Below are 27,998 nucleotides of genomic sequence, written 5' to 3' on the forward strand. Positions count from 1 at the left end.
CTCTGGCATTCAGTATGGTGAGATATAACTGCACTGGTATTTTATAATTCCTTTCTAGATGGGCAAGTAGCAGCCTCTGTTTTGATTCATCCATGTTTATACTTTCACATTCTATGGAATGCAGGTCTGAACAGTTTATTTGATTCATTATCCAGATGTCCAGGTTCTTGGTAGATCTAAGAAGCTTTATTATTATCATCATCCATATTCAAAGCAATTTAACGCTTTAAAAATGTTTTACATTTAGTGCAACTGCATATTCCATATATTATACCAGTGCTGTCCAACTTCTTTGGTACCAAGGGCTGGAATTTTTCTGGCCTTGGTGGAGGGCCAATAAGGGAAGTCAGTGTTGACCACTCCCTGTTTTTAAACCACACCCACTTTAAACCACACCCATGTTACCACACGCCCACGTCCACATTAATTGTGGTAGCACACCAAAAGACCAAATGATTAGTGCTCACTGCAGAGATAGCATGTATCACTCATATGTAAAAAAAAAGTTGTCATATTAAAGGAACAGTTCATTATAAAAATAAAAAGTGGGTAAATAGACAGGCTGTACAAAATAAAAAATGTTTCTAATATAGATAGTTAGCCAAAAATGTAATGTATAAAGGCTGGAGTGACTGGATGTCTAACATTACAGTACAGAACACTACTTCCTGCTTTTCAGCTCTCTTGGTTTCCACTCAGAGTTAGAGAGCTGAAAAACAGGAAGTAGTGTTATGTTCTATTTTGTTAGACGTCCAGTCACTCCAGCCTTTATGCATTACATTTGTGGCTAACTAACTATATTAGAAACATTTTTTATTTTGTACAGCCTGTCTGTTTTCACACTTTTTTTATACTGAACTGTTCCTTTAAAAACTTTTTTCACATATGAGTGATAAATGATATGCCTGCAGTGAGCACCAATAATTTGCCATTTTGGTTCTTATTTTTACATTGAACTTTAAGACCTACCCTCAAATCCATATGCCTCCTCTCCTGTTGATAACACAGCCCCCCAGCACACAATTAAACACCTTAGGGGCCCCTAACAATAATTTTCAAATGCTAACAAACCCCCAGAACAAATACCAGGCTTATGTTCAACAGGCAGGGCACACACAGGCAGAGTGTGGCACACACAGGGAGCATAGGGCAGACAGAGTATGGCACACACAGTAATAGTAGGACAGGCAAATATTATGGCACACACAGGGAGCATAGGGAAAGCAGAACAGAGCAGGAAATAAGGAAACCTATTAGGACCACTCTAAGATGTACTACATACAGTGACAGCATTTTGAATAAGGTGTGAACAGGTGAACAATGTGGGCAGTTTCAGTCTGGGTCTCAGGTGTGAACAGTACAGGCCTTTAGGATGTGAACAATAGAGGTGTCACATATGTGAACAATGCAGGGAGGATTACATGTGTGAACAATACAGGGGATAACAGTCTGAATTTGATTGAACAATGCAGGGGCCAGTTATCTCTGTAGTGATATCTTTTAAAGTTTACACATGGTAAGCAGACACAGCAGGCAGACTTTCATGTGGGGGGCCACACAAGGGACAGCCCTGTATTATACAATAGCTGAAAGCCATCAATAATCTATTCATAAAGTTTAAGTATTAACGTATGTCAAGGTATTGTTTGAAGAAGCCTAGTTTTAACAGACCTATGAAGAAGCAAGTTAATATTTTCTACATTGTTTCAAGTGATGGAATGAGCAGTAAAGAATAGGAAAGAAAAAAAAACTGCTTTCAGTTGAAATAACATCTACCAACAATTTCAAAACCACTGAAAAATTTCAACGAACGTTTATTTCATTAGACAAAATCTTATCTTTAGGTAACCTTTAAAAACTAATTAGGAATAAATGTTGCTGATTTATATTATATGTATCTCTAAGCTGGCAGGGTATGAGCAAGTATATTGCGTGTAAGATAACCAAACAGTTGCTAGATTAATACAATGTCTGATACATAAAACAATATTATTTCCCAGATGTACTTGGCAACAAATATACAGTATGTTTCATGAAGAATCCTGGCCTATTATTGAAAGGAGAGCTAGTGTTTTTTTCCCTCTAGAAGATGATACCCGTATACTGTATATTGTATGTATTTCCTCTATTATATCTGCATACAGAAAATAGGCTTAATTATTTAGCTACAACTATTTTTGCATATTTTTTAGGGGGGTTGCCTGGAAAGACTAACATTTTGTAGGATGTATTAATCCACTGCACATCTAAAATAATATTTCCTGTACATCAAATGATTGGTAATTGCAGAGGATATAGAAGGTAATGATAAAAAAAGTGCCCATTAACTGAGCAAATGTGGATCCCAAGTGTTCCATCAGACCTATTTATGTAATTGGATACTCCGAATGTGGGATACATTTGCCTTGTGCTACTTAGTTGGTCAGGCTGAAAAAAAGTGCACAGCCATCATACTTCATCTAGGAAAGTTCATGCATCTTCCTATCCACGTGCACTGGATTAAGGGAAGGGGTCCTAGCCATACCCCTTATTTATTTATATATTTGTAGAAAATACAACCTTAGAAAAAGGGTCTAATCCCCTCCTCCTTCTCTCCCTTATTTATTTTTTCTAGTCTTCAATTAACATGTTATTTTCTATCTTTCCCTCCATTTCTCCTCTTTCTTTGCATATAAAGATGGAGAATGGTCATGAAAAGCGATTTAAGTCCAAATCGTTGGGCCATCAGTAGGACCTACTTATACCTGCACTCAACAGGAAGTCTTCTGGTATCCTGGTGTGCCAGTCCAACACTACTTACAACCTATATGTTAGCACCCAGTAATGGATGGGATTGACCAAGCAATGTGTGCGCTCCAAAATATTTTTTGGTGATATAACTCTTGTGCATCACTACATGACATCATTAGGGTCTTGGGTTTGATTCTGACCAGAGCACCATCTTTGCAGTGTTGGTGATTTTATCCTTAGTTGCATAGGTTTTAGCTAGATGTGCTAAGCACATTTGATGGATTTTCGTGTGACATGCAATAGGATATTTTTAGCAGCAGTGATTGACAGACAGCAGTTGAAGTTGTTACCCACTGGGAAGCGTGATTTCATGTTGGCAACAAAGTGCCTTATTACCCCTAGAAAGTGTTAGGTTATATGTCGACACAGTATGAATAAAGGATGATAACATCAGGGCTAACTATGGCCTACTTTTACTGAGTGTTGAGGGTAAATAAGGCTGGAGTTTACTTCTCAGTTAGGGCTTTGTGATCACATAAATTGATGCGGACCCCCACTTTCTGTACCTGAAGCCTTTCCTTCATTGTTGAGGAAATATGTTGTACATCCATGTCAGTGGATTAAACTAAAGGGCCTACCATTTCTAGGAGATGCCTTGTTTAAACTGTATTGCTGTTGACAGGTTGTTAGCTGGAGTGACCCATGGCGAATGCCCTTTCTGTCTCTAAAGCTTCCCTGCCTATATACATTACCATCATAAAGCAAAATCCTTGGACCAGACCAACAAGGGCATGCATTGATTGGAGAGTTCTGAAGAGTTCTTTAGCTTGTGTAGTAGACTTATTAAAGTATATAGTTAAACCCAAATATTTAATAAAAGTCTTGTACCTTTTCAAAGATGAGGATCAGAATTTTAGTTTCTTTGAGAAGGTAGAAGGCTTCTAGAATTCAGCACAATTTGCACAAAGAACATCTGTATGATAGGGTGAGAAAGAAGCCCTTTCTGCACTACGCCACAAACAGAGTCACTTGCTGTATGCAAAAGCTCATTTAGACAAGTCTAAAGTAAGTCATTTTGGAGACAAAAATGTAGCTATTTGGTCATAACAAAAGGAGCTTTGCATAGCATAAGAAGAACACCACATTCCAAGAAAAACACAAGCTACTGTCAAATTTGGTGGAGGTTCCATCATGCTGTGGGGCTGTGTTCAGGAACTGGGGCCCTTTTTATATTCCAATATTTTTATTGAGTTTACACAGAAAAAAACATTGTTTACAGTAGCATACAATAGTATACAAAAAGAGACTTTACAGATTGAAACCTCAAATGCACCATATTGTCTCCTTGTACAGTTATATCAAAATACTCATAAATTTAACACATAGCTCGTAGCTAAACCGTTATCTACCACTGTCGATTAACGCAAAGTGTAATACTGACAATACAATTTAACCGTTTAACTAGCAGACAAGTCTAAAAAATCCTATTAAAAATGTTACAAGTGACATAAAAGAGTGGCAATGGTTTAAATGCTTAAAAAAGTAATTGGATAGTTTGTACCAAATCTATATTCGATTTAAGGAGTCCAAACCAGAAGATATTTTGGATGAGAGTCCAATAATATACTGGACATCTTCTCCTGGACCATTATCCAGTCGATTTTACCTTTGGTGGCCTCAATGGAAATATGTTTAGTTTTCCAAGCTTTTGCGATTGTTTGTTTTGCAGCTGTCATTATTAAAAGGAATGATTGGAATTGGTTCAATGTTAGTGAGTAAGTATAGTATAGTATAGTATAGTATAGTATATGTAAGTATATATCGGTGCATCCCTAATATATATATATATTTTATATATTTATATAAAATATACACAATAACTCACTCTAATAATCCTCCAATCAATTCTATCAGTGTTAAGAGACTCCTACAGAATCACTAGAATGCACTTTTTCATCTGTGAATAAAAATGGATTTGAAAAGTGCTTTTTTTTTGGTAATTTTTCCTAACGAAGCCTTTTGAAGTCTCCGCAGCGGATGTACAATGAATTTTTAACCTCCATAATCCTTTATTTGTGATGGAACAGCCTTTGCCATGGTTACGCTTGCTACTGCAGTTGTGTGTAGGTGGCTTAAACGTTGCCCCCCCTGCATATATTATTGTGAGAAATCAATTCTGACTCTGCTGCCCAGCAATAATTTCCAATCTGCAGTTCGTGCTGCCTGCTTTTAGTTAATCAAATAAATAATTGTAATCATTGGACTACATGCATGTGGTGTGCAGATTCAGCATACACTCTACAAAAATAAAAACTGGGTAAATAGACAGACTGTGCCTGATAACCAATTAGTGGAAACCAAGAGAGCTGCAAAGCAAGAAGTAGTGTTCTGGCTATTATGTTACACATTAGTGATGTGCGGGCCGATCCGATACCCGCAGGACCCGCGGTTTTACCCGGGTTGGGCGAGTTCGGGCCAACCTCCCACGCTCCTTTCTGGGTCACCGATTGAGTTCTTCTTACTGCTCTCCCTGCCTTTGACCTTCCAAATGCTGACTTCCGGGAATGAGTTTTTATAGACTCACCCGCCTCTCGTCATCGGCGGGCGGGTCTATAAAGAGACCAGAAGTCGGGGACATGACCCACACATCACTATTACACATTTAGTCACTCTAGCCTTTATACTTTATAATACTTTTTTGGCTTACTAACTATATTAGAAATATTTTTTATTTTGCACAGCCTATTTACCCAGTTTTTATACTGAACAATTCCTTTAATAATATTCAGTTTGATTAAATATAGTTTAATAAATTGTTCAAAATTGCTACCCTGGAGTAGGCCTTTACTCTTGATTAGAAGAGCTAGAACTGAATGTCTAGGTGAATTGGCGTATGCTACTTCTGTGCATTTCTCTGCTTCTAAGACAGGGAATCTTAAGGAGCAGTGGGGATGTGTACTTCCCCAGTCTCACCCACACCCAACCCTAACCCTCAATAGTTGGCCAAATTTCAACCCAAACCCACCCAACAGGTGGTCAGTGCAGGTTTCAGGTCAGCCAGCATATTACTATTGGATACCCGTTTGCCAGAGTTCAGGAGCCTATGCGTTTGCTGAGATGCAGTAGGTCAATCAAACAATTACCTCTAAGTACAAATTGGATGTACCTAAGAATTTTGCTTTGGGGTTGTGGGTATTGTTCTTTTGCAGAAGGTCTTTGCAAGTCTATTTTAGGACATTGTTTGGCGTACTGATAGCCGAGTTTGCCTGTAAAGTTGCTGAACAGATCATTTAGTGGGCCAACAAATTTTCAAACTGGATGGGTGAGTTTCCGAGGAAATACATATATCCATTAATGATATGCATTGTGATAACCCACGGACTGGATTTCGAACATTTTTTAATAGTTCTGAACTGGAAATTTGGAGTTCACTTAAAGAGATACTGACACCTGAAATTAAACTTTTTTTTACATCTATTATAATATTGGCTTTGCAAGCTACTTCTAACTTTGCCATAAAGTATTTGCATGGTGCTTTTACATTACCTGTCTGATCCCCCATGTTCCTGTATGAGGGGGCTGCCATATTTGTGCAGCAGGAGTCCGTTAGCATTAGAAACTGTAACTAACAGGCTGAGATGGGACAGTCAGGTTGGCAAAGTCAGAGTGTCAGAGAGTCAAGCTTAGGAACTTCAACTAACAATTATATACAAAAACAAACCTTTCAGCAAAAAATGATCATGAACATGACCTATAGGTAACATTTAATGTACATTCATATGCTAAAATTCATTTTTTATTGTCCGTATCACTTTAAGGAAAACACATACGTTGACTAGCTTGATGGACAATATCTGCCCATGAGTTCCTATCTTTACAGCTGTTGCAATGTTGCAAACAACTTCCTCCATAGGCTATGCATGAAAGACATTATTTTTATCCAGCAAATTAGATTCTGACTCAAGATGATATGAAATTTAGTACATTTTTCCAGAGCCAGTTGAAGCTCACCACATGAGCCAGCTGAGTAGACGACATTTAGGTTATAACATATACACAGCCTAGACTGCTTTTGCAGCATGGATTACTGCTGCTCTTGGTTTGTAAATTATGCTTTTTTATGTGATTAGGGAACTATATTATTTGTTGGATTGTTTTGCCACCAATATGAATGAATGCTGCTTAAAGGGGGTGTTCACCTTTGAGTTAACTTTTAATATGATGTGAACGTGACATTCACAATTTGCATTTGTTTTTCATTTTTTATTAATTAAGGTTTTTGAGTTATTTAGCTTTTTATTCAGCAGATCTTCAATTTGCATTATAAACAATCTGGTAGCTAGGGTCCAAATTACCCTAGCAACCATGCATCGATTTGAATAAGAGACTGGAATATGAATAGGAGAAGCTTGAATAGAAACATGAGTAATAAAAAGTAGCAATAGCAATAAATGTGTAGCCTTACAGAGCATTTGCTTTTTAGATGGGGTCAGTGATGTCCATTTGAAAGCTGGAAAGCGTCAAACTGAAAAATGCAAATAATTATAAAAACTATAAAAAATTAATAATGAAAACCAATGGAAAAGTTGTTTAGAATTGGTTTAGAATTTTAGTACATTTAAAAATGTACTAAAAGGTGAACCACCCTTTAAGTACAATCCAGTACAAGGTATTCTTAAAGAGAAAGAAAAATCATTTTAGTATTATTATTATTATTACTCTATGGTAGTTGGTGTTCCTGTAAAACAGAGATTTCTGGTTAATTGGTTTCAGGGCTTGCACTGGATTTTTGTTATAGTGCAAGGTTATAGTTCAGCCTGCACAGGCCAATAGCTAAGCCTCTAAGTTCCTTAGCACTTGAACCAATTATTCTGTTAAATGAGGCCCTGAAAGTGTTGTTTTTTTTTGTTGGGACTTTCATTTGTTGAACCAAAATAATATAAATGCTTTGCATAAATGTTCCAATAAACAGTAGCTGTTTTGTACAGTTTCACAAAGAAATAGGCATCTGAAAGAAATGGTACATTGTATATAGTTGTAAAAAAAAACAACTCTCTCCAGCTTTTGGCAGCCAGAATGAACTGCAGAAGCAGCTCATCCCTTGATTAGATAAATATCCTCAGTCGGTTTGTGTCAGAGCTTTAATTCACTAAGTAGTACTTCACAGACTACTTACCCTTTTGCACCCACACATTCTTCAGCCTACAGAACCTTGTGCCCATAGGAACCTGTCAGAACAAAAACTTTCTAGAAATTGATTACAGAGTGAGCAGATCTTGCCCTAAACTGTAAGCATCACTTAGCATCAGGGACTGATGCGACTAACAGAAATGTTCATTGTAATATAGATATCTTCATCTTACAGTAACAGTAGATTTGGATGTCCTAAATTTGTTTGTGAGTTGTTGCAAGTCTACAATTTGTTGTTACTAATATGTACTGGTATGGGATCTGTTATCTGGAAACCCGTTATCCAGAAAGCTCCAAATTTCAGGAGGGCCCTTTCCCATAGACTCCCAAATATTCTAAATAATGCAAATTTTTAAAAATGATTTCCTTTTCCCCTTTAATAATACAACTTTACATTGTACTTAATCCCATCTAAAGGTGGCCAATAAAAGCTGCGGACAGACCGAGTGAGCCGCTTATTGGCCCGTGTATGGGGCCCTCTGACGGCTTCCCCAATCTATATCTGGCTGACAGACGGGCATGGTTAAAAATCCCTTCGGATCCACGGAGCGCATCTGTTTGTTGATGTGGTCCCGCTATCTGACTGCCGGTTGTCCTGCATTATGATCCAATTGTTGCGCCCATGATCAGATCAGTCCGATATCGCCCAAATGTGGGCATATCGGGGAGAGATCCGCTCGTTTGGTGACGACAAATGAGCAGATCTCTCTGTGTATGGCCACCTTAACATATAATTCATCCTTTTTGGAAGCAAAACCAGCCTATTTAATCTAATAAAATTTGTTTGAAAGCCCAGTTGTATTGTTGAGTAAAGATATGCCCACTCCACAGAAGCAAAGAACTGTTTTGGCTAATTGAAAGGTTGGTAAGTAAACACCTTAGATTTATCTTGTAAAACAATACTCGGAAGGATACTGTTCATAGGCCTGTCCAGTATTTTGGCTAGTAGTTTTCTATCAGGCCTGTATGAGGTGCAATTCTTATGGTCCTTATTTGATTTGCATAAGAGAATAATTAGAGATGCTTGTTGATAAGGGCAAGGATGCTCCTTCCCTTACAGCATCAAACAGGAACAAAAATAAATAAATATTTTTTATACCACTCAAGTGGGAGGCCCAACAGTAAAAATGGTCCAATAGCCTCCAACACCTCTTGCTCTGTATTAAGATCTCAGTTTGGATATAGTTTAGATCTCTATATTAAGTTTAACAGATTCGTAGTTATAAAATCAGTATTTATTTACTAAGCATATATGGAGACCTCTGTCAGACGGTCTATAAGTATCACTGTGGTGTGTTGTATAATAAATAAAGTGGTTTGTTTTTCTGACACTGATTAGCTGTGGCTAGGTGTGTGTGCAGCATAACTATTACCATAGCAACAGATGTCGGGATTGAGTGTATGTGACATGCATGTTCTAGCTAAGTCCTCCGGATCGGTACAAATGATCAGAATGATTATACACTGTTTATTTTTCATTCTGTTTCTACTTGGCACGATTATAGACATTTTACAAAAACCCCTTGTGGTCAATATAAGTAATCATGTGTATTTTTCTGAAAAGGAATTGTATAAGTGAAGTGAATCAGTAAATAACCAGAAGCATGGAGCAATTTGCTGCTGTGCTCAAATGGCTGTGGGAATAACAGAAGGATCTGACAATGGTGGGGTAGTGTGGGCATTTAGAATTGCCATTTACTGTAAGTGAATGTATTTCCCAACATCTGCTGTAGGCAAAGAAAAATGTTAGCTAACACAATCAGCTGCCATATTAAAAGGGCCATGTGAATACATGTATATCAATATGAAGCAGAGGAAAGAAGGCACCACCTGAATTTTAGACTAGTATATCATACCTCCCAACTGTCCCTTTTTCTGAGGGACAGTCCCTCTTTTGACAGCTCAGCCCGCAGTCCCTCATTTGTACTGAAAAGTCCCTACTTTCTCTGCACTGAACGGCCAGAAAAAGAAACAAAGTTTCTCACTTAATTGGCTTTTAGTAGAGAGCAAAGAACAGCTAACGGGTGCAAATAAGATACTTTGTAACAATTTTGAGACAAAAAAAAAAAACTTTAGATAAGGAGAAATATTTTCAAACTTTTATAACCTGCCAAATTTTGTAGAATGAACATGGTAATTATGGGGTGTGTCCACAGAAATGGGCGTGGCCAAAACAATTCGCTGTTCTACGTGCAAAAACATTTTTTGTCCCTCTTTTTACTTCCAAAATGTTGGGAGGTATGTAGTATATGACAAAGAAGTATGGTATATCTGCCTCGCAAGGACCTAACATGGAGTAGCTTCACATTCCCTGTTTGCCCTGTTGACCGCAAAAACCATAAATATTTCACGATTAAAACAATAGGCAAAAGTATGTGCAGCACAAGCCCTATTCATTGAACGCATGCTTGCAAGGAGGCGTACTGCTGATTCAAAGCAAGACCAGCCAAATGCAGTGCCCTGTAGAAACAGATTAAATTTTAAGTAACTTTGAGACATGACGTCTGATTTAATAAGCATCATTATTTTTACTGTGCAATAACACTCTTCAAATTCTATTAAACACAGAAAATAGCTTGATCAGACATCTTTGAAAATGGTTTCTGCCAATTCACCATGTCGGCAAGTTCATGGTGCCCCAGCAGATAAGGTAGAGACCTGATCAGAATGTTCCCCTCTTCACTTACTGCAGTTCTAACAATTCCGGCTCTTGTCCAAAACAAAACAAAGAATAGGAAAATGTCCATACATGTGTATGGCTACTTATTTAGTATCAGTCCTTCACAAATCATAGTGTTAGTCAGTATATGACGGCCTTAAAGTGGACCCGTCACCCAGACATAAAAATCTGTATAATAAAAGTCCTTTTTAAATTAAATATGAAATCCAATTTCTTTTTTTTATTAAAGCATTCATAGCTGTTGTAAACTCACTTTAAAATATCAGCTGTCAATCAAATATTGCCTACCCCACCTCTATGCCTAGGCATAGAGGCGGGGCAAGCAATTACTTTCACTTTCCATTCAGCACTTCCTAGATATCACTGCTCTCCCTACATTCCCCCAGCTCTCTTAACGATTTAATTGTGTAACCAGTGCATGGGGATGGACATTGAGCCCCTGTCCCCTGGTGCACAAACAAGATTCTGAGATGATACAAGGCTTGCCTTAATAACAGTGTCCACAAAATGGCTCCTTCCTGGTTGCTATAATTATGAATTCCCAGACTGATGGAAACATTATTCAAATAATTTATACAGTGTAATTAAAGTTAATTTTGCTTGACTAACATGATAAAATAGGATTTGGAATAATTTTGTTTGGGTGACGGGTCCCCTTTAAAGCAGTCAAAAACATTCTGCTCAACTGACAAATTCATCTGCTTTGAAGAAAAATGTGAGAATTCATGAAACCTTTTCCTGACATTAAGGAAATTTTTTAAGCAACTGCAAAAAAATTGAACTGCTTGTAATCCTTCAGCACTGCTCAGTTTAGATGTTAGTAAATCTGCCTCTGTGTTTGCTTGTGATGTAATGAAATATTATTTAAGGTGACAGCCAGTTGTGGGTGGGGGTGGTTAAAAAGTGAACTGGTATGATTAGTGGTTTTGTTGCACAATTGGTTCCAACTATGCAGAAAGCTCCAAAATAATTATTTACTTCTTTTACTTATGTAATATTTGTAATACTTCTAATAACAAACCCATGGCATTTTATTTAATTTTGTGTCCCTGCATGTTGAAATGATTGATGAGTTTTAATTGGAAGAGTTCAGTGTCAGATTCCGATAATCTGCGCCATTTTTGACGAAAACAGAATAGTTTGTTTTACAGTACCACCTCTCTCTTTGAGGGAGCGCTGTGCTACTGAGCTATGGTGCATGGCCCTTTGATTTGTATGGCTTTAAATAATCATTGCCTCAATGCAATAATTATATAATAAAACTATCAAGGTGACATGGAAAGCTAATGGGAAAACATGATTGCTATGGGCAATGTCTTGTACCAATGTACTTGTACAATGGAAGACAAACTTAAATATAACTATAGGTTGGCCGACTTTAGGTTTTGAGAGATACAAAGAACAAATCAATGCTATATATCGCCATTCTACAGTACCTTTAATGCAACTTCCCTTTATCATAATAGAGTTCTTTGTTGCTTGCTTACATTTTTATCCTCTTTTCTTTTTAAGTTTGATCTTCGGGTAGAATTTGAAGATATTGCTGGTTTCTGTTGCTCTTAATACACACTTGTAGTTTAACAGAAAGATTCCGCAGCCTAAAAAGTTCATTGATAGTCCCAAGCTTTGGTGGAATTTGTGCATCTCAAGGGCATTGACTGATGCCTCTCAACTGTCCTGTTTTTAGAGGGACAGTCCCTCTTTTGACAGCTTAACCCGCAGTCCCTCGTTTGTACTGGAAAGTCACGTTTTTCTCTGCACCGACCAGCCAGAAAAAAGGGCAAATCACCTTCATTAGCAAAACTGTAATAACTGAAAAAAACACAGAAATATGTTCAAACTTTCATAACCTGCCAAATTTTCTGAAATGAATATGGTAATTAGGGGGTGTGGCCACAAAAATGGACGTGGCCAAAAAACTTTTGCCGTTCTACGTGCACCAACTTTTTTGTCCCTCCTTTTATGGGCGGTATAGCCGAGGCTCTTTTTATGCTTTGTCCTGACAGATATGTGTTCCATACGACTGAAGCACTAAAATGCTCTGAAATCTTATGGAAGCTACCATTTTTGCAGTCTTGTATATTTTGGAGTACTTCTTCTTATGTAAAAACATTTCAAGAAGTATCACCTGACAATAGCCCAGAGTCAGCATATTTGAATGTTGAGTATGTCCATAAGAAATACCTTGTCCTGAGGAAGCCATGCAGTGGCAGCATTCATCATCATTTGAGCCTACAGAAAATATTCTTTTTGGGAATGGCAAAAACAGAAAAGCACAAGTGAAAAGCTCTCATTTGAAAGCAAATATTTCAAAAACGAAGAAAAAAGCAAAAATGAAGGCCAATTAAGCTATGTCAGCAATCTGGTTGCTAGGGTCAAAATTACCTAAGCAACCATGCTTTAATTTGAATAAGAAACTGTAATGATTAGGAGAGGGTCTGAATAGAAAGACAAGTAATAAAAAGTAGCATTAACAATAAATTTGTAGCCTTTCTAAGCTTTTTTTTTAAATCGTGTCAATGACCACCCATTTGAAAGCTGGAAACTGTCAGAAGATTATAATTATAAATAATTGAAACCATTAAAAAGCAAAAATGAAGTCCAATTAAGAAGTTGCTTAGAATTAGCCATTCTATAACATGCTAAAAGTTAACTTAAAGTTGTACCTTTAATATTTGCAGATATATTTTGTAAGATGCTATCAGCATTTGCATAGATGGACATGTCGGTTTATGTTTATTTTTATTTATTGCTAGCATACTGGAGTAAAAGGGAAAATAGACTAAGTAAAAAGTAATAGACTAAGTTGTATATTGGCTACATTTATAATGGAGCTTGTTATGCTTTCAGCCTCCTGCTGTGTTTCATCTGGCGCCACTTTACTTCTTGCTTATAATCATCTGTGTGTTTAGACACACACTATTTTCATGCTAGTGTGAACCAACTGCCAACATCTGAACAATTGGTGACTTCATGGGCTCGGTTACCTGTTTGATGGATCCGTTTATAAGGAAATATCTTACTCCAGAAATCATTTACTCTGCCAGGAAACAAGCATTGTTATAAGTGGATGCCCTTGCGAGTTACAAGCGAGGTGAACTGAAGGATATAGGCAAACTAAAGGACATGCAAGGAATTCTTGTACTACATATCATTTAATGATAAACATCTGAAGCTGCCTGGATAGTCACACAGTTAAATGGGTTGTTCACCTGCCAACCACTTTTTCGGTTGAGTTGTTTTCAAGAAATAAAGACTTTTTTGAGTTACTTTCTATTTTTAAATTTTTTGCCTTTTTCTCAAAATCTAAGGCCACGAGCATACATGCGTATGTAATGAGCGGTTTTGGCGTGGTCCGCGCCGCATTTTTATTTAAAAAAGTCGACTGCCGCATATCTACGCTAGCGGTTTAAGCTTAGGCAATGACACAATATCGCTAGCGTATACGCAGCAGTCAGAATGGCGGCATGAATTTCGCCAGAAATGCTATGGAAATACGTATGTGTGCCCATAGCCTAAGTTTAAGGTTATTTCAGGTATTTCAGGTGCAGATTCTGAACTGTTGTGCAACATTTAGCAACTACAGTATGAAATTACACTTCAATTTGAAAAAAAAACGGTTGCACATAGAAAATATCAGTAATTGAAAAAAGTCATTATTACTGGTGAGCTATCTGAAACTGAACTGAAAAAAGTGTTGGAAGGTGAACAACCCCTTTAATTATGCACTTACTGTAGTAAGAATAGCATTACTGAGATACAGACATAGACAGAAGTGGTATGGGCAAAAGTAGGTGCTTAAAGTGCCCAAAGCAGCACAATGTGCACCTATTTCTTTAAAGTCACTCCAGCCAATATTATAAGCAGACAGCAGTTAATGATTAGCACATTCACCTAAGGTCAGAACTGTGCTGTGCATGAAGCTCATTATGGTTCTGGTTGAAGTTAACTATAATAAAAACAAATGCCACATATTTTACAAGGTTTTATTGAATCTTTATTGTACCTTTTGTGAAAATGAACTTTTCCACTATGCAGGCACTGGAAAAATCAACACAGTTTACCAGTGAGATTGCTCTTTATACAGTATATCAGTATCAGAAGTGTTTCCAGTGTTCCTTGGCCAGAAACACAAATTTAAGTTGTGAGGGGTTATCCCATAATTACCTCTTAATCTTTGTTAAACATAACCACCCTGTTTGTTTCCCATATTGTATTCACTTTGCAAACTTTTCTCTGCTTTCTTTGCAGCGTTGCTGCTCACCACAAGCAAAACCTGATGACTGTAGCCAACCTTGGAGTTGTTTTTGGGCCAACACTATTGCGTCCCCAGGAGGAGACGGTGGCAGCCATCATGGATATTAAATTCCAGAACATTGTGGTTGAAATTATAATTGAAAACTATGAAGAGGTATTTTATGTGTCTTTGTGCTTTTAATGGTCAATAACAATAGTTTCACATTGGAAGATACTGCAGTTTTGTTTTAGGGGCAGATAATTATGTGTAATGTACCTAAAGGTGGCCATACACAGCCAAACGAGCGGATCTCTCCCTGATATGCCCACATTGAGGTGGGCGATATCGGGCTGATCCGGTCGTGAGCCCTAGGGCCCAACGATCGGATCAGAATGGAGGCAATACGGACAGTCAGATTGTGGGACCTCATCAATGAACAGATGCGGCCGTCATCCGACGGGATTTTTAACCCTGCCCAATCAACATCTGGCTGATTTTCAGCCAGATATTGATCGTGGACGCCCGTCGGATGCCCCACACATAGGGTTGCCACCTTTTTTAAAAAAAAAATTCCAGCCGGTGGGGGGCAGGAACAAAAGGGGGCGGTCTGTGGTGCAAAAGTGGGTGGAGGTAAGTACTGAGCTAATTGGGGGCGGGCCAAGGGCTTTTTCTTAAAGGGAAACTGTCATGGGAAAAAAATGTTTTTTTCAAAATGAATCAGTTAATAGTGCTGCTCCAGCAGAATTCTGCACTGAAATCCATTTCTCAAAAGAGCAAACAGATTTTTTTATATTCAATTTTGAAATCTGATATGGGGCTAGACATTTTGTCAATTTCCCAGCTGCCCCCAGTCATGTGACTTGTGCCTGCACTTTAAGAGAGAAATGCTTTGTCAGGCTGCTGTTTTTCCTTCTCAATGTAAATGAATGTGTCTCAGTGAGACATGGGTTTTTACTATTGAGTGCTGTTCTTAGATCTACCAGGCAGATTTTATCTTGTGTTAGGGAGCTGCTATCTGGTTACCTTTCCATTGTTCTTTTGTTTGGCTCCTGGGGGGTAAAAGGGAGGGGGGTGATATCACTCCAATTTGCAGTACAGCAGTAAAGAGTGATTGAAGTTTATCAAAGCACAAGTCACATGACTTGGGGCAGCTGGGAAATTGACAAAATGTCTAGCCCCATGTCAGATTTCAAAATTGAATATAAAAAAAAATCTGTTTGCTCTTTTGAGAAATGGATTTCAGTGCAAAATTCTGCTGGAGCAGCACTATTAACTGATTCATTTTGAAAAAAATTGTTTTCCCCATGACAGTATCCCTTTAAGGGTATTACATATTACCTGCAACTACATTGCCGGTAAATTTGTAATACCGGCCCCGGCCTTGGCAGGTGTTTTACTGGCTATGACAGGGTGGCAACCATACCCACACATGGGCCAATAAGCTGCAACTCTGTCTGTCAGCCGCTTTTATTGGCCCATGTATGGGGGCCTTTAGACCCCCTTAACCACTGATAGACTGAGCATTGTTAAAGTAAAATATAAAAGATGTCTGCATTTTGCAGAACTGAGAACACACCCTCCATAGCAAGATCCTGGATTTCTGCTTCAAAGAAATAAAGTACACAATAGAAATAACTGGAATTCCTTTTCAGTTAAATATTCTTTATTACGGTGATCTTATTAGTCTCTAATGCAGCAGTGGAAATTATTTTCCTAATTACATTTGAATAAAGATAGAGCCTGACTACATACAGTGTATATATATATATATATATATATATATATATATATATATATATATATATATATACAAAGTTGTGTGAGCTGTAGCGCTGCGATGTCAAACTTTGCTCTATCTGTTTGTTGGCTGGTACAATAATTTCACTTGGAGTAAGGGACAGATGCCCTTTTCCATCTGTATTTCGTACCCAAAATTCAAAAATTGTGGCTAATATTGTTAGCATGATACCGTTACAGTTATCAGTCTTTGTTGTCACTGTTTTTTTTTTTTCTTCCAATCTATTATTAAGTAGTGTGACATTGGAGCATGGCATAGGCTGGCAGCAGCTGTATACTTTGGAGCAATTCATGGCAGGAATAATGAACCCATGCAAATTATATACCTTATTTAGTAATACCATCTTCCTTTCTAATAATGCATTGGGATTTGCACCTATAAAGAAATGTGCTCAGCCCAAAGCTTTCAGCAAGGACTGTGACCCGACAGCAATGCATTTGGATGAGTTACTTGCTGTGTGAATGCAGGGAAGATGCTCTGTTTGTTCAGCCTAGAGTTCATTGCCCTCACTGTCTGTGCCTTGCTCTCAGCATCTGTCAGCCACGGACAAAGGTCTCCATCTTGATCCATCTGTGTAAAATATGTTTACCCTGCCAGCATTGTGTTTTATTAGTGCAGTGGTCCCCAACCAGTAGCTCGCGAGCAACATGTTGCTCACCGACCCCTTGGATGTTGCTCCCAGTGGCCTCAAAGCAGGTGCTTATTTTTGAATTCCCAGCTTCAAGGCAAGTTTTGGTTGCATAGAAACCAGGTGTTCTGCCAAATAGAGCCTCCTGTAGGCTACCAGTCCATGAAGGGACTACCAAACAAGCAACAACAACCCTTAATTGACATCCCCATGGAATTTTTCATGCTTGTGTTGCTCTCCAACTCTTTTTTACATTCAAATGTGGCTCACGAGTAAAAAAAGGTTGGGGACCCCTGTTAGTGGCTATTGAACCTTTAAAAAGTAATTAACCATTGCTAATCTCTAAATCTGTCAATGGGATTCCTTAGTGCTAAGCCTTGCTATAACACTGTGCAGTTTGGCTCTAGCTTGCTGCTGTACTGAAAGTGGTAGCAACTAAGCAGTGGTTTTAATAAGAGACTGGACGATGAATTAGGAAAGAGTCTGAACAGAAAGATGTCATTCAAATTAACAATAAAATTGTAGACTTTCAAAGCAATTGTTTTACTGCATGCCAGGGTCACTGAACCCAATTTGGAGGCAAAAGAGGAAGGCAAATTATTCCTATTACCCAGAATGCCCTAAGCATAAGGCATTCTGTAATATACTTAAAGTTAACTTAAGGGTAAGTCCACACCGGGCACTTTGGGGAGATTTGGTCGCTTGCGACTAGTCTTTGCGGCGACTAAATCGCAAAGACGCGGCGATTAGTCGCCAGGCGACCAAATCTCTCCAAAACGCCCAGTGTGGACTTACCCTAAAGGTAAACTAACCCTTGAATGACTTTCAATCATTTGTTGTAAATATAAAATATAACCAATATTTACTGGCATTCAGCAATGTCCCCAGAAGCTAACCGAAGAAGTAATATTGCATTCCTTACATAAAACCCAAACTTGCTAAATACCATTACGAAGTACACACATGTAAAGTAGCAGTTTGTGACCCACAGGAAAGTGGTCCATCTATCAGTTTTGGCCAAGACTGGCAGATGGTAGAGTTTGCCAACATTATTTACTGTAGGTAAATTATTCCACTCTTATTAAATCTAGCCCTGGCTCATTCATAAGCCATACAAATACCTTAGCTGTGAGTGGGGCTCATTTATAAACACTGGGCAACTTTGCACCTGGGCAGTAACCCATAGTGACCAATCAGTGATTAGCTTATTTTCAGCCAGCTGCAGGTTGAGCAGTGAAAGCAAACATCTGATTGGTTGCCATGGGTTATTGCCCAGGTGCACATTTGACCAGTGTTTATAAATGACCCCCACTGTGTTACTTTAAAGGAAAACTATACCCCCAAAATGAATACTTAAGCAACAGATAGTTTATATCAAATTGAATGACATATTAAAGAATCTTACCAAACTGGAATATATATTTACATAAATATTGCCCTTTTACATCTCTTGCCTTGAGCCACCATTTCGTGACTCTATCTGTGCTGCCTCAGAGATCACCTGACCAGAAATACTACAACACTAACTGTAACAGGAAGAAATGAGGAAGCAAAAGGCAGAACTCTGTCTGTTAATTGGCTCATGTGACCTTACATGTGGTTTGTATGTGTGCACAGTGAATCTTACGATCTCTGGGGGCGGCCCTTATTTTTTAAAATGGCAATTTTCTATTTATGATTACCCAATGGCACATACTACTAAAAAAGTATATTATTATGATAATGGTTCATTTACATGAAGCAGGGTTTTACACATGAGCTGTTTTACTCAGTATCTTTTAATAGAGACCTACATTGTTTGGGGGGTATAGTTTTCCTTTAATGGAGCAAATTCTGCAAATACACACTATACATACATTGTTTTTATTCTTAGCAAGACTAATTTAAAGGTAGGAGAGAAAACAGGTATTGACTCTGGGCCTTGGGCACCAGTGATGCCCGTTCTGGGTTGTGGAGAAAAGTAGCAAATGTAAAAGTGTGGTGGGAGTTGTAGTACATCTGGTGGGATGCAGGTTATACATGATTGATTGGGGCCCTATATCTTTGACTCTGGCCCTGCTTCTCAGAAATCAGCTAAGAAATTTGCCCAAGGCTTATTAAATATAAAAGATTGTATTGTATGCTACAAGCTGAGGAGTAAGGAACATATTAACATGTTCTCATGCTGAAATGATTAAGATTGCTTGCACAAAGTTAAAGTTTTGATTTCACACAGAGTTTTTTAAATCTACTTTTTCGGGATGCACCGAACCCACTATTTGGGATTCAATCAAATCCACGAATCCTTGGTGAAAGATTCGGCCAAATACCGAGCCGAATCCGAATCCTAATCTGCATATGCAAAATGGGGACAGGAAATGAAAAAGTTGCGAAAAGTCACTGGATTTCCTTACTCGCCCCTAATTTACATATACAAATTCGGGATTTCCTGGATTCGGTGCATCCCTACTTTTCTTAGTTCCTGTGCATGGGAGTAGTCGGTGGGGTGTAAAGCGATGCAGTAGTTGGGACTGTCCAAATGGATCTGCAGTAAAACTGTGTGACCCTTATAAAGCACCAAACTAAATTCTCTGTGTTCCTGATCTAAAACAATCAAATTGTCCTTGTAATATTGCCATGCTAGTAAATGCTCAAAACAAAAGCCTTGCTGATGGTTTGCACAAGTTTATTTTATTAGACACATGAAAATTACTACATTTGCAACAGAAATGCTTTTAAAGCTGTTTGAATAAGGTCACTATGTGAGCCATTGTAATATATATTGCATTACACCTTCAAGAATAGATTTGTTATTTTTGCTCATTTAAAAAAATAAATGTATATTTCTAGTTATCGAAGCAAATATAGTAAATGTTGTGAGTCAACAACACCCCAACCAGACACAAGCATGCATGTAGGCTGCTACTAGCAGTGCAGGGGAACACCAGTATATATATATATATATATATATATATATATATATATATATATATATATATATATATACATACTAGTGGAAAACGGGTATATAGCGTCAAAAACTTAAATTAGCACTCCTTGGGCTACTCTGCTGCTGAACTATGCATGCACGTTACATAAAATGCATGATTTCCTTGCGGTTTAAGATGGGCAGCCACATGACTTTGGTGTGTCATTGGACAATGCTGGTGCATCTAATACTTTGGAACACAGTCAGATATTTAAGTGATGCTCTGTCAGATCCTGGTGCAGGTAATGTGATTCTGGAAAGTCATAGGCTTTGTCTTAATAAACTGGTAGCCTGGGCAGAATGCCAGAGCATCAGAGACCCAGATTACATTGACTAGATTAGTTAGATTGTCAGGGACAAAAAAAGATAAAAAAAGGCATTGATCAAGTACAGTGTAATTTGGCCAAAAGCTTTTTATTAAGACTGCACATTTATGCACATATTCTGCCAAGAAATGTTAGTTGTTTTTAAGGCTTTGCTGGGGAAAGATCTAAAGATACAGAGACATCAGTTTAAAAGTTCCTTATTGATTGTGTGGAACTTGAACTTGCATTTTAAGCCCAATAAATCTGAAATGAGTCAATAGGAGGTGTGTAATAAGTTCATATAGGTCTGACTGCCAATCAAGCTGAGGGTTTTCAATTCATCAGCAAAAGGGGAAAGTGAATTACAGTCAGATATAGATTATTTAGACTGTGTGGGAAACGGTGCAGTAAGCAAGTTTAAATCATCGCTGGATTAATGGCTTTCCAGCCTTCTCTTCCAAATTTTTTGATAGCATTATCAATAACACTAATAAACTGTGCATCCAGTTAAGAGCCCAGAGGACTCATTCTCCCTGAACATTTCCATGTATCAAATCACTCTAGACCTTGGATTTGCCTACATTATCCTAGACTCCCACATTGGTTAGCCAATGCAATTTGGCCAACTCTCTAATCTTCTTAAAGAAACCAGAGTAGCCAGGAATAGTGTTTAGTATACACTGAAAACATTTAGGAAATTCTGCCTCAGTGCCCAGTGTTTGCAGTACTATTATTAGTAATGGACCAACTCTCTCACATTTGATAAGCTCTGAATGATTTGTGCGGGGGTCATTAAGGAACAATGTGTGTTTAAAGCATAATGATGTCCCATGTTATAAATATATAACTTAGCCAGTAGCTGGCTGGAACAATACCGTTCCATTTTTTGGAACCCGTACCCTGCAATCTGCGACCAGACCCGCAGAGCCGCAGACCAGCGACTATACACGCACCCGGGTACCGCAGGTTCTTGCGGGTACCTGACCCGCTGAAGCAGGAAGGCCTTTTCAGTAGTTCATCAGTCAGTATCACAGTTTATGCTCATGACCACTCGGTCAATGACCACTGTGTAGAAAGATGATATTTGTAGTTGTCAGTATCCAGCTTTCTGCATAAGGGGTATCTGAAGCAATGGATGCCGGAGGCGTACGAGCAAGAAGATTGCAGCAAACAAGCTGCATATGAGAAATGTTTGGAAGCAGATAAAGAAGATGCACGTTTTTCAGCATGACATACACACACCTACAGATTACAATTCAAATGAAAAGAAATACATATTCAATGTTGTGGCCTATGTGTATGTTTGTGAATATGTGTATATAAATATATTTACTATTATTTGTGTGTGCCACTCTCTCACTCCGTCTCTCTACTATATTTTATACTGTATATCATGGTATATATACCACTATTTGGGTATTGGAGCAGTAGCACTATTTTTAGTCTAGATTAACTTGAACTGGAGAATATTTATATTGGTTGTTGTTCTTATGTTTCACTTCTTGTTTGGATGTTGTTCTTATGTTTCATTTCTTGTTTTATCTTATATTAATTTAATTTATGGTTGTGCATGGTTTCATCAGTTGCTATAGGTTACTCCATATTTTGACATGGTAGATTTAGCTGTAAGCTCCAGCAATAAAGCAAAAACAAATCAATTTACCCGTTCCATAGTCTGTAACCTAAATATGACGTAGAGCTATCAACCTCAGGAAAGGGGGGGGGGTGAAAATAAGCTGGCATGTGGACAAAATATATTCTGCCACTCAACAATCACTTCTGATATATTTATGCTGATTCTTTAAAGGAGAAGGAAAGCCACCAAAGCAGTTTATTGCCAATAGATTAGCCACAATAGTGCAAGCTATAAGACTATATTTATTCTGCAGAATGCTTTACCATACCTGAGTAAACAGCTCTAGAAGCTCTCTCTGTTTGTTTAGGATAGCAGTTGCCATATTAGCTTGCTATGACCACTTCCTGCCTGAGTCTCTCCCTGCTCACTCATAGCTCAGATTACAACAGGTAGGGGAGGAGGGAGAGAGAGGAACAAACTGAGCATACTCAAGCCCTAGTCCTGGAGGTTTATGCTGAAAACAGAAAATCAGATACAGAAGCCCATGTATACACAATAGAAGGAAAGAAATGCTGTGTTTCTTTTGACAGAGGACTCAGAGCAGCATTACGTTGAGGGTTTACTGGTGTATTTATATAGACCTTTCTGATAAAGCTTACTTAATTTTAGCCTTTCCTTCTTTACCAAGTTACAGTTAGATATTAATCAATTAATTAATTGCCAAAATGAATTTTTATGCAAGTAAGTTTTAAAATGCATGCATTTGGAAAAGAAAATCCTAAAGTTTTTGAGGGTGGTCTAAAATTTAAAGTTTCGTAAGCAGAGTTAAACAGTCTGTGACTGTCCAAGAAGGTACATTGACTTCCCAGCAAGAACATGTTTATAGCTAACAACAGGCTTCTAATATGACAGTTGTTCTGCTTAAAGAGAAAATGGAAATAGCTTAATATAATGCAAATATGGCTTGGAAGTGGGCAAACTGCAATTCTCCTGGTGTGAAACATGACTATTCTTTTTAAGTAACAAACAATACAGGTTTTATGTATATTGAAAATGGAAAGATAATCACAATTTTTGTGGCTATTTATTTATAGATAGTTTGGAATTGGGTTTTAAAAAAAGCTGACAACACATGCATGTCTACCAAGCTCAATCTTATCTCCCTTGGTTTGATGGGAATAACTAGAGACTTGAATATAAATGGGAGAGGACCTGAATAGAACTATATGTAATAAGTATCAAGAGCAATAAAATTGTATACTCAATGAGCAATTGTTTTTAGGCTGCCGGGTCATTGACTCCCATATAAATGCTGAAAAGAGTCAAAGGCAAATAATGCAAAGACTATAAGGGCTAGTCCACACGGGGAGATAGCGACGCGTTTGCGGTCGCGGCGACAAAGCGCCGCGACAGTCGCCGCGACCGGCGCAGGCGACAGTTTTGTATGGGCGCCTATGTAAAAACGCCTGTGCTAACCACACGAGGCGATGCGCTTTTCAACAGTCGCCTGAAAAAGCCTGGCGAGGTCCTCTCCTATTTATATTCAAGTCTCTAAGCTTTTTGGGAAGTGAGTTGTCTGTGTAGCACTGGGAAGAGACAGTTTAGGAAATTAAAACCATAAATTTGGATTCACGGCAGCCTCAATGACCCTCTCTAAGGACAGGCATGGTTTTATCATTTATGCCACTGCAGGTACATAATAAAAACCAGTGGTATGAAGAGCTTTATAAATGTAGAGGTGTAATGTAATGAAGTGTGTAATATATAGCTTTGCTTCATGAAATCTGGATTTGAGGTAACCCAAAAACAACATGCTGCTATAGAAAATGTAAATGTGGTTTTGAAAAGTAGATATTTTCATATCATTATCCTTTAATTTGCATTTGTGTCTTCTGGGGTCACCAAGATAGCATATAGACTTTTATAGGTGGTGCTTTTCCAGGGGCATTAATATAACATTTCCCCCCTCATTTATTAACACATATACAGTATGCATAGAAAATGATTCTGCACTTGCAGAATCCTACAATATGATCATACATTAGCTTTTTTGGGGATATGATTACAGATATCTAAAATGCATTCAAGCAACTCACTCTATCAATATTAATAGCATCAGTCAAGGGTTACAGCCTTGTGAAGTCTATGCCATTGTTTTTATAACTATTGTGCCACTAATATATCCCTTTGCTACCTTTTGAATAAACTTGTATACATATACTATGGGCTGATAAATTCAAGAAATATGTAGAAATTTCCTGAATATCTCTCCTCCAAGAGTCAAAATATGTTAATCTGTCATTTCCAAGAATACAGAAAGAAGTAATGTGTCTTTAGAAGGTCAATGCTCAAAGTTATCAAGTTATCTGTTATTGATGTAAATTATCTGTGTGGGTACCGAGGATGCTAAAACACTTTGTCTCTTTAGAATATAGCATGTCATAGTCATTGATTTATGGTCGTTTTGCTTTCCAGCATCCTCTGACAGATGTTCGGTAAAGTAAAATATGTCTTACTCTTTCTTGCTACTATTTATCTTCCATTTGGAAGATGTATAGCATCCCCTTAGCATATCATAAAGAGGAAAACATGCTCTATTTAGCTATCATGTTCACTTGAAAAGCCTTTTTACTTGGAAGTTATAAAGTGTGTTACACAGTAATGTGCAGCCTGATATATTCTAGTCAGAGTTAACTGGTATAAAATATAATATTTATGTATAAATGCATAAATGTATAGCAAAATAGTTTGATCAGACTATTATGACTATTATTATCTCTTATTTGTGCAACAGGAACTCGTACTTTAATGTTTGAAAAGGTGGAAATGTGTTTCCGTTATTTGTTTCATGGGGATATGCAGATGTTTATTGCTTCTAATATTTCATAGCTAAAGTCTCCACACAGACCATGTAAGCAACAATGTTGGGGAATTGGAAGGCAGTAAGGCAAATTTACCATTACCAGTTACTTTTTATGGCAACTGACAGAAGTATTTGTATTGTTATAACTATAATATTTTTATGCTATGTAGCAGAATGCTGTCCAGCAGGGCTGCCGTACAAAAATATTTCCTGGGACCTGTCCACCGCGCCCCCTGGCTCCCACCCACCTCACTCCCTGAGTCCCATCTAGGGTTGCCACCTGGCCAGTATTTTACTGGCCTGGCTGGTAAAAATTATGGTTGATCCCAATGTTATTAAAAGGGAAAAAAGATAAATATATAGGAAGGCCGTTATTTTTTCCAGAAAAGGTGGCAACCCTAGTCCCACCTCTCCCCCTGGGTCCCACCTACCCTCACACCACAGTAAAAAGGCTACACAGACATGAATGCTAAAACAGTAAAAACAATGGGTAAAAATCCATTATCGGTCAGGTTCCCCCTGCAAGTTATAAAATAAATAAACATTGGTGGCTAGTCCAGGAATATAGTTACTATCTTTGAGGTTGCTTGTCAATAAGTATCGGCACACAGTTACAAAATCTCAACCCAAATGATTATGGGTCTTCACAAGCTATGCTAGAGCTATCACCTTTAATTAATTGAACATTCAATTAAACTTCTTTTGTACCCCTGTATCAACCTTATGTCTACCTCAGTAAGCACAGGCCGTTTCTTTCGTGCCTGCTTTATTAAATTATTATATGAAGGTCATCTGCTTTAGAGTAGTTTTGCCACAACTTTCTTGGGATCACAGATGAGATATTTTCCCTGGTTCCACTAGTACCATAAAGCAGCCCTGTGGCCATCAACAAAAAATAATATATATATATATATATCTAGGATTTCTGTTTTTTAGATTATTATTTTCACTTTATTATGATAAAAACTAGATTATCATAATTCAATAAACCAGGTAATGAGATGAAGTGTGAATTTGCTGCAGAGGTTTATATTCCTGCCATCTTGGAGAAAATGTATCTCATTTCCTCGGTGAGACTGTGATAATCAAGGCCTAAGCCTATTACTATCCTGTACTTAAAAGCCATCTGCAGTCGGTAGGAGCGTGGATTAGCATGCACAAAGCACACTGATTCTGGGCTGATTACAGGCACAGATTGTCAGCAGCAGACACAATGCCAGCCCTATCCAATATCAGCTGACCTATATCACTTACAATTAAAAGCAGGTCTCACAGGCCATAGTTCATTATGCTGAAGTAGCTGAGCTACACAGATCTGCATAACTTGCTCTAATTAAATTGATTATCGTGGCTCTCAAATTAAATTAGCAGCTGGCATTTTGTATAGGGTTGTTTGGAAAGCTTCAAGGTGTGTGGCTTGTAGTCTGTAGTCCAGCCAGCATTTGGTATGTATTGCCCATAGAATGCAAGTTTCTAAAATCTTGTGATATCTGTGTGAATTTTGGCAATTTCGTTATACATTTCACTTTTTGTTTTAGAATATCCTTTTCCTAGCAACTTTGCATTTGGTTTTCATTATTTATTTGTTATAGTTTTTGAACTATTTTTCTTTCTCTTCTTCCTCTTTGCAGCTTTCAAATGGGGGTCACTGACCCCAGCAGCCAAAAACTGTTGCTCTGTGAGGCTACAATTTCTTTGTAGACCCTTTACTATTCATATCTCTCATTCAAACCACTGCCTGGTTGCTAGGGTAAATAAGACCAGTACTTGATAGTAAATATATATTAACTAGTCAATTTGGCCCAGCCCATTTCATATCCTCTCTATCCCTCCCCTTTCTTCCCTTTTTAGCTTCTATGCTCATCACGTTTGTTGATGCGACTCAGTCCCCTTGATGTAGTGGCTCCGCCCCTCTAGCATCATACTCCCACCCATTTATGTCAAGATCCATCCCCCTTTGTTCCTGCAATCCTATATGTAAAAAAATGTAAAAAGTTATTTTAAAGCACTAAAATCCAAAGGTGATAATTTTGATGTTGCAACTTTTGAAGTTTGCTTAAATCAATATTTTTCATGTAGGGTTCATATTCAGTTCGTATTTGTGCAACAAATATTCATTTTTATCAGTGATATTGTCCTAAGTGCAAATGAACAATACAAAATGATATGGTTAAATAGGGAGTATCAGAAAACATCTGTTTTATATTTTTAACTAAACTCTTTATTTTGACCAAACCCTTTGAATATGTTCGGTTTCATTACGGAGCTGTAAGTGCAGCCTCTCATCAGCACGAATGTTCCACTTGTCTGCTCTGGAAGATATACGGTTTTCCTAAAGCACATTGGAGAGTACCTGAGGCATTCGCTGGTAAAATGAGCCTTTCATTTGCTGTTTTCCTTATCCAGTGCCATTAATTTAGCAAATAAATTGGGGACTTCATTTGCATGCCAGCTGAAGGATATGAATAAAACATGCAACGATCATTGATCCTCTTAAACGCTCTATTGAGTATTTATAATGTTAGATTCAATGAATTGCAGTTGTAATATGGACAACTAGAATAATGCTGTACAGGAACATTATAATAAGCAGGTGTGGAGGTTCAGGTACAACTGTTTTTTGGGGGGGAATGAAGCCAATCTGCTCCCATGCTGCCTTCAAAAGATGTTTCCTACCAAATAGTCTACCCTTTTGTCATAGTTCATTATCTAAAATAATTTATCCAGTGACTTCAGTGCAGTAAAAGAGGTAAACAGTTTGACAGCTACTACTAGGGATGTGGTAAAGCCAGGGTACACTTTTTGTAGCATTTAGCCGATTTGGATCCTATCAAGTTATATGACTGAAGAGCTTAAGTGACTTTTTTTAAGCTGCTGAATATGCAAATACGTATTTGACTTTTGTTCCATATTTGGATGAATTTCATCAGGAGGATTCAGTATTCCACTGAAGCCCAAACTTACAGAACAAATCCAAACACGCAGATAAACACATAGGAATAGCGACATGTGTCTATTAATTT

At 37.8% G+C, this 27,998-nt stretch overlaps 1 protein-coding gene across 2 annotated transcripts in view; it reads left to right on the forward strand.

Annotated features, from left to right (window-relative positions):
* arhgap26.L (Rho GTPase activating protein 26 L homeolog) overlaps positions 1 to 27,998 on the forward strand; it is a 268,850-nt gene that overhangs the window by 160,962 nt on the left and 79,890 nt on the right. For both annotated transcript variants that reach the window (XM_018251140.2, XM_018251141.2), the window contains exon 18: positions 14,852 to 15,011. In XM_018251140.2, the coding sequence (XP_018106629.1) occupies positions 14,852 to 15,011 (160 nt within the window). The remainder of the gene's footprint in view (positions 1 to 14,851; positions 15,012 to 27,998) is intronic.

This window comes from Xenopus laevis, chromosome 3L (assembly GCF_017654675.1).
Source record: "Xenopus laevis strain J_2021 chromosome 3L, Xenopus_laevis_v10.1, whole genome shotgun sequence".
Classification (NCBI taxonomy): domain Eukaryota; kingdom Metazoa; phylum Chordata; class Amphibia; order Anura; family Pipidae; genus Xenopus; species Xenopus laevis.